General features: G+C 39.6%; 2 protein-coding genes across 2 annotated transcripts in view; one reads left to right on the forward strand and one right to left on the reverse strand.

Moving 5' to 3' along the window:
* Nucleotides 1-81: 81 nt before the first annotated feature.
* Nucleotides 82-4412, reverse strand: LOC109466749 (ketosamine-3-kinase-like). The gene is given in 10 exon segments (XM_019764525.1): nucleotides 82-627; nucleotides 1006-1180; nucleotides 1704-1845; nucleotides 2081-2134; nucleotides 2375-2494; nucleotides 2497-2542; nucleotides 2762-2865; nucleotides 3113-3196; nucleotides 3489-3652; nucleotides 4322-4412. Coding segments are annotated over 10 exon segments (1023 nt in total). The 5' UTR covers nucleotides 4386-4412; the 3' UTR covers nucleotides 82-557.
* Nucleotides 4413-5489: 1077 nt separating this feature from the next.
* Nucleotides 5490-7546, forward strand: part of LOC109466987 (bleomycin hydrolase-like) — a 5576-nt gene continuing 3519 nt past the window's right edge. Inside the window, 4 exon segments of the mRNA XM_019764876.1 lie at nucleotides 5490-5526; nucleotides 5529-5682; nucleotides 5990-6095; nucleotides 7148-7449. Coding sequence (XP_019620435.1) covers nucleotides 5490-5526; nucleotides 5529-5682; nucleotides 5990-6095; nucleotides 7148-7449 — 599 coding nt within the window.

Below are 7546 nucleotides of genomic sequence, written 5' to 3' on the forward strand. Positions count from 1 at the left end.
TCATTCATTCTACATTCCTAATGTCTTAGAGCTTTAACTTCACCTAATTAAATAAAGTGTGAGGAAAAACAAAAGTGTTGCTTCAGTATTTCAATGTCCATGTATTGACCTTTAGGACTCCAGGGTACCAGTATGCAAGCATAAAACCAGAGCTGTGTGGCACCTGTAAGCAACCAAAGGTTAAACACTCTAGGACAACATGTTACATGACATTACATGTAGCTGGAGTTACATGCTGTTTGGTGTCACATCGATATCTTTCATACTTATACGGCTTTCCGGTTCCATAAAGAGCAGAATGTTTCTCTTAAAGATGCTCTTTGTAAGATTGGCTTGAATTCTAATAACACTTTTTGCGAAAGGCAATTAATTCATATAAATAAAATATACAATACAATTTCAAAGCAGGAAGATTTCTCAAACAGTATGTGAAATCTTACTGTGCAGCCAGCAACAATGTCTATAGTCATATTCAAAGTGACAAGCATCTCTTTTGGCCATTCAGCAATAATACGTGCAAGATTGAACTTCAGATACAGTTATGGGTTTTCTTGTAATTAGTAATCCTTCAGAAGACTCTTCATGATACTGACGGAGGAACTTCGGTAGCTTGATCCAAAGTGATTCCTGAAAAACACGGAAGTCACATGTAATCAACAAACTTGAGTGAAAAAGAGCTATTCTTCTACTGGTCTTGAAAGAGAAGACAGGACTGGACTACTCATGCTAGGATTATTGAATTAACCTCAGGTTTATGGTAAATGTGGGAAAATACCAATTACAATAAGTGTAAGCAATAGAATGTCTATCCGTGAATAGTTTCATCAGGTTGGTAAGTCACCGAGTAAAGAGACTCTTTTTACACAACCAAGTCAGCCAATGATTCGGTGACCGTCTGTCACCTTCCTCAAGGCAATTCTGACTGGTTTACATTGCACTGCAGCACAGGTGTCACATTACTCAATAGAATGTCTAGTTTGTGATAAGATGATACTTCGTACTCACCAGTGATTCAGGTAGTGGAAGAGTTTGTACAGTTCATGCCTGGCCTCCCAGCCTGAGGCTTTAGGAAGAACTTTGTGGTATGCTGAGAAAAACTTTCCTCCGAATCCTCCAAACATGGAGGCTATGGCCATCTCATACTCATGGTGGCCATAGAAGGATGCTGGGTCAAATATGACTACATAGAAAAAAACAACACATATCAGGGCCTGAATGATTTTTCAAAGGTAGGAAAGGTCATGCAAATAAACTTCATTGCACAACAATTATACAATGAACAGTGGATCACGGCTAATGACCTATCCTAAGGCCTAGGAAAAAGAATGTTCTGTTTCTTGTTTCCTGACTGACCATAGAAAAAATCCCTACCTTCTGATTGTAATTTTTTTCAGGACTGAAACAGGAAACACAACATCATGTTTTTCCTAGGCCTAAGGACTGTGGCTCTTTCCAGTAATGTGCAAGTTGGGATGAGCAATAACAGCCAGGATTCGAACTCTTCCCAGTAGTGTGCAAGTCAGGACAGGTCAGAAGTTGAAGTCACAACCTGTTGGTCCAGAGCATGTGTTAATCCCTTTTGGAGACATAATACTAATAGATAACTTCTTAACACTGTCTAATTGATTAATGTATGCATGTACCTAAAAAATCTGTCAAAGAGATCATTATGAAAATGACTCTGACCTTGAAATGCCACTTACCTGGTCCTTTGCTGTTCTCGGCTGCGTTCCCTCCCCAAAGGTCGCCATGCAGCAGTGATGGGGTCACCTTCACACCCTCAAAAAACTTCGGCAGCTTCCGCTCCAGCTGGGGCCAAAGGTCACGGGTCTCTTTATCATGGTACTGGTGAGACAGGAGGCAGTAGGTTAAAGTTCAAGGTTCATAGTCCAATTAACAAACAAACAAACAAACCAACAAACAATCAAGCGATAAGTCAAGGAAAACTGAATTTTCTTCTAGGAAAAAGAGATAATATTCCATGGTAAGAACACCAAATTAAATGGTATGATTCTCAATATAAAGTGGTAAGTACAGATCACATGAAGTGAAATGGCAGCAAAAGACTGGAAAAACTCACATCTTTCTCCACCAGGTCCAACTGGAGTTTCAGTTTCCTAGTTGCATAGAAGGACTGAAAAGAAATACAACACTTTTTAACATTACTAATTCAGAATATTACAGTAATAAATTATATGACAGGTCCAGATATCAATAGAATATGTTATGATGCCAATATTTATTATAAACTTTGATGTTTAGTATGCTATGTACATGTACTTGAAGTACATTAAACTTTCATAAAAAGTTGAAAGTCAGAAGTGACAAGTAACCATATGAAAAAAAAGGGTAAAACATACTACAGTGTACGTACCACCCAGTCGTCTGACCATGAGTTGTCCTGGGGGATAGCTCCACAGCACGTGGCCGTGTGGAACCCAAACTGTGAAACGTACGCCGGCGACGCGTCCCCGCCCTGTCCAACTCTGGACGAACCGGCCGCTTGCCTTTTTTGGCCACCTCTTCATTGTGGAGATGTAGTCTGTATTACATTATAGGAGGAGGACAAGGAGAAATTGTCAGATCCTTTGGAGAGTATGTAAATATTGAGATTTGAAGGTTTTGGAGACCATGGATAAAAAGAAGAACAAAAGGACAGCATTTTAACCTCCAGCCTGCTAAGGTAGCCATCTGGCACCAAATTTGTATTGGTTACAGGGTTAGGTAGCAGGGAGAAGGTTAAAAAGGTCTATTATTGTACCTTGCCATTTGTTCTCCCAACTGGTCAGCATATGACCTCAGGCCTCCCATGTCCAGATGTTCCATAATCAACATGGCTCCTCTCCCTCTGGGGTCATCTAAAACCTGAATTCGAAGAACAAGTTCATTAATAACTTTATCATAATTGATTGAAGACATGATTCGCTATTATATAATAGTACAGTTAGTTAGTCCAGTACAACTCTGAAAAATCAAACTGAAATGATATTAATAACCTATACATGTATTAGTCTTCAAAGGGCAAAGAGAACAATGCAGCATGCTAATCATGTAAGAGGTAGATAGATGAGTTGGAGAGAGGGAACAAAAGAGAGACAATAAAACACCAGACCTTGATAGGTTTCGGCACTGTTACTGTACCAGTGGCTGCTATGGCCTCCAGGCTGGCATATTCTCCTTTAAACATCACTCTAGCCTGGAAAGCAAGAAAGTCAGTAAACATACTGTTGCATCCTGTGGCACAATAGCCAGATCCCAGGTGCCATCATTTGACATGCGTGATGCTGTGGCCTTGTGAAAGGCACTTTACATGACTTTTCTTTGATTTTGTGTTTCCAATGTATACCAAGAACAGCATCTCTGAACATAAATTTTTTTTCTAAACATAGATTGCACAAAAAAACACGTTAAGTCTGTAAAAAAGAGACGGATAGCACCAAAATTAATTGTAACCAATTGGTAATGGCTGCGAGCCTGCTGTCCCTTACCCCCTTATCACCATTCATCTTGACAAAGAACCTCCCGTGATCGGTCTCGTACCCTTCGCCGTGGTTGATACAGCCACCGCCGCCCCCGATGGGCCGCAGTTTTGTCGTGTTCAACTCTCTCTTCAGGAGATCCTCCATGGCGCTGGTATGGATGGAGACCTTATCTGTTGAGGAAAGAGAGTTCAGAAACATTGGTAGACACAAGTTACAAATGTATGATCAAATGTGTTAACCATATATATTGTTGCTTTACTAGCTTTACGCATACACTTATACGCTGGTTCATGGTTTGCACTGTGCATGCAAAAGATCAAGGGTGACAAATGGATGAAGGCCTCAAACTTCAGAAGTAATTTATAATAATATCAAGGAGGCTAAAAATCTCTGATTACATCAAATCATCATACACAGCTTTGTGTGTTGCAATGTACAATTCACAAGGGACTTGGGATTTCACAAAGAGCATGAAAGAAGAGATCCTTTTATCAGTTGATCTTAAAGGTAATACAAATATATACAATATCTAACTGTCTCATCTGATCATATCATGATATCAAGGCCTTCCACATTAAAACGATCGTATGAAAACATTGTCCAAAACAAATATAAGGCCTTAATTCTTGTAAAACAACTTAACAAGGTACGATGATGTAAATTGATTAAATTGATTGTTTGAAACAATCACCGAAATTTTATAAAATTTAGAACCCGCCCCGCCCCCTGTCTCTTTCTGCAAGAATAACATTTCCTGGTTTAATTTCCTGACAAAATTTGCATGATGCCGATTCAAATAAGAACTCAAATGAACACACAACGTCTACGAAGTCCCTTACCTTGCGATTTCGTTGTTAGACAGCGACTCAGTAACGTTAACCTGTAAACCAGAGCTAAACTCATCAACTCATCAGCTGAACCAAGATGTGACCTTTGACATATCACCGGCGGGATGGGTAGCATCTAAACAACAGTGACTGCTGAAATTATGATACTTTCCCCTTAAATTCTTGCGTATTTTCATACGTAACCAATGGAGAAATGATGAAAACTCTATGTTATATTTTAGATGTTATTTGTTTATTTGCTTTCAAGGAACTTTATATATTGTGAAAATTACTAAATCTTACGTCCGGATGCGTTTTGTTGCCGTGTTAATCGCTCGATCGGCTTCACTTCCGGGTAGCACCACAAAGAACTGATCTTGACTGTCTTAATCTTTGCAAATTTACCAGTTTTCTTCGCTAAGTATAATGTCTCAGTCCAGCGATCCCTCCTCCCCAGCTCAGGCGGCGTCAGAGGCCATGTCCGCCGACTCTCCGAAGGATGCGGCCGCCGAGAAGCAAGATCCGATCCCTTGTAGTAAAGCAGGTAACTATGACTGGCATAAAATGATCTATAAAACTGATCCGTCCAGAAAAAAGTAGTTCTCCAGATTTTCCTGCTCTATTTTTCAATTTATTTGCCTAATTAGTAGAAGAAAAAGCCTGAGGCAATCTACATCTACATCAGAATACTGGCGTAATACATTGGACTAGAAAGTTATTAGCCTATGATAGGATATTTTTGTCTTATTCATAAATTATAATTCAAGTGGTGTGGAGGCTAGACCTAATGGTCCAAGGTATGCACATGATCCTGTTTTTCTATTGATTACCGGTAATTCAGGTTTGCAACAATAAGTAAACACGGCAGGGTAACCGGATGCAATGTTTTCATGGCTTCTGTTCAACTTATAATAATAATAATAATACTGATAATAATACTGATAATAATACTTAATAATACTTAATAATAATACTGATAGTTGCAACTCCACAAAGGAGCTTTGATACCCACATCATTATACCAGAACCATCATGGAAGTGTAATAGATATAATTAATGATCATCATGTTTATCTATTGAATTTATTTCTTTTTTTCAGCTTTGTGCAGGCAGGGCATGAATGAGTGTAACGTTAAATGTACCAAAAATATAATTTTTATTTTATTTTACAGGTGTACCCATGGAGGTTCTTGCTAAGCTGCAGTCCAACTTTGAAGCTGACCTAAAAACAGGCTGGCACAGAATGTGGCGACTGCAAACGACCTTCTCTCTGTGTGTCTGAATCGGAAGGTCACCAGTCAGATCAACCACGTCTTCCAGCACAAGATTCCAGCAGAGGGGAAGCCGATGACCAATCAGAAGAACTCTGGCAGGTGTGAGGCAAACTAGATAACCAATCACATACCAGATATCCTCACTCCTAATGCTTGCTTTAAACAAGCCAATAACCAATTAGAAGAACTCTGGAAGGAGTGAGGCCAACTAGATAACCAATCACATACCAGATAACATTATTCAGAGTAGACACTGTAAATTGGAAGCTTGGTTTGTTGGTTGTTTTTCAAGAGTGAAGACTACGGTACATCAATAAATCTTGAATGAAATCTGAAATCTTGAAAGTTAAGTCACTTTAGTTTTTTTGTCAGAGACTTACCTCCTTTTGTTCCCTTTCCCCCACAGATGTTGGATCTTTGCCTGTCTGAATGTTCTGCGGATTCCCTTCATCAAGAAGTTTGAGCTGGATGACTTTGAGTTCAGCCAAAACCACCTTTTCTTCTGGGACAAGGTGAGGGATTGTGTGTGCAGATATTGATGTAGCAAATTCTAATTACCTCCATGTAAATGGGGGTATTGTTTTTACTCCGTTTCATGTTTGGTCTGATATCTGAAGATCGGTGAGAAGGAACTGTATGATATTTGGCAGATTGATGGATGGGGCCTTGGAGATTGTGTAGGTTGACTTTGAGCACCTGGTGATTGACCTTGGTACTGCAGTTTAATTTTCTATTCTATTGTTGGCACGTTATGGTCCGTGTGTGCGATGCTAAGGTAGCATGTAGTTGTGGTTACAATGGTTTAGTGATGTAAATTTGGGCCCCCTAGCTGTTTGCTTTGAACCGGAATTGCTATCTCAATGTCAGATTGTTTGCGTTGAATGATCTCAGAACCCGGTGGATGGTTGGCGATCAGTTTTGGTATGTGGGTAGACGCTGATTGTCTTTGCGTTTTAGCGTGCATTAGCAGGTTGTCGTAGATTTGCATTGCTTATTTAAAAGGATTTTCACATTTTCACCCCTATTTCATAATAGGATGGTCTGTTTGACCCCAAATTGGTACAGAGTGTTTTTGTTTATACCTCCAGCTGGCAGGTCAGGCCAATCTATTTTTACCTCTAGACCATTTCTGCAGGAAATATATCTTATCTTTAATCGGTCATTCAGCAGGGAACTGGGTCATCTGTGGTTTGTTAATATGTTGTGCTTGAGAGGTCATTGACCTCAAACAAACCATGGTAACAAGACACTAAACGCCTGCACATGACAGCTTGGGCAACCCCTTCCAATACGAAGTGCCACAACAAAATTCTTAAAGGATAGACATCTATAGACATCTATCATTCTGCTGATAAAAACAAAGTTTGACTCATAATATCTCTATTAAAATACACCAAAAGATTACAAAATAACAAGCTATTTCATGGAGGGACGATATCTACGACTTCTCCTTGTTAAACCTATTTCAACCACCTGACTTGCAAGGCCTCATGAAAACATGATTATGGGCATTTATGATGATTTGTGATAATTTTTACAATGATTTTTGAAATTTCTTTCACAGATTGAGCGAGCAAACTACTTCCTTAACGCCTACGAGGAGTGTGCAAAGCGTAAGGAGCCCGTCGACGGTCGTCTGTTCCAGTTCCTCCTGGCCTCGCCCAACCCCATGAATGACGGCGGACAGTGGGACATGCTCATCAACCTCATCAACAAACATGGCGTCATGCCCAGGAAATCCTTCCCAGAGTCCTTCAGTGCTACAGCTTCCAGGAGACTGAACCAAACCTTAAACTACAAGGTCAGAAAAGATTTTATCTCTATAGCCTCTATTATCACCATTTATCCGCCGAGTATGAAAAATGTGTCTAAAGGGATCTCCAATGCAATGTCAGCCTGAATATAAACCTCAAAGTTACTGCTTGCTACTCACTTAGGGGTAAAAATATACAAAGTATATTAA

This window comes from Branchiostoma belcheri, unplaced genomic scaffold (genome assembly GCF_001625305.1).
Source record: "Branchiostoma belcheri isolate BF01 breed outbred unplaced genomic scaffold, Haploidv18h27 scaffold1, whole genome shotgun sequence".
NCBI classification, from domain to species: Eukaryota; Metazoa; Chordata; class Leptocardii; order Amphioxiformes; family Branchiostomatidae; genus Branchiostoma; species Branchiostoma belcheri.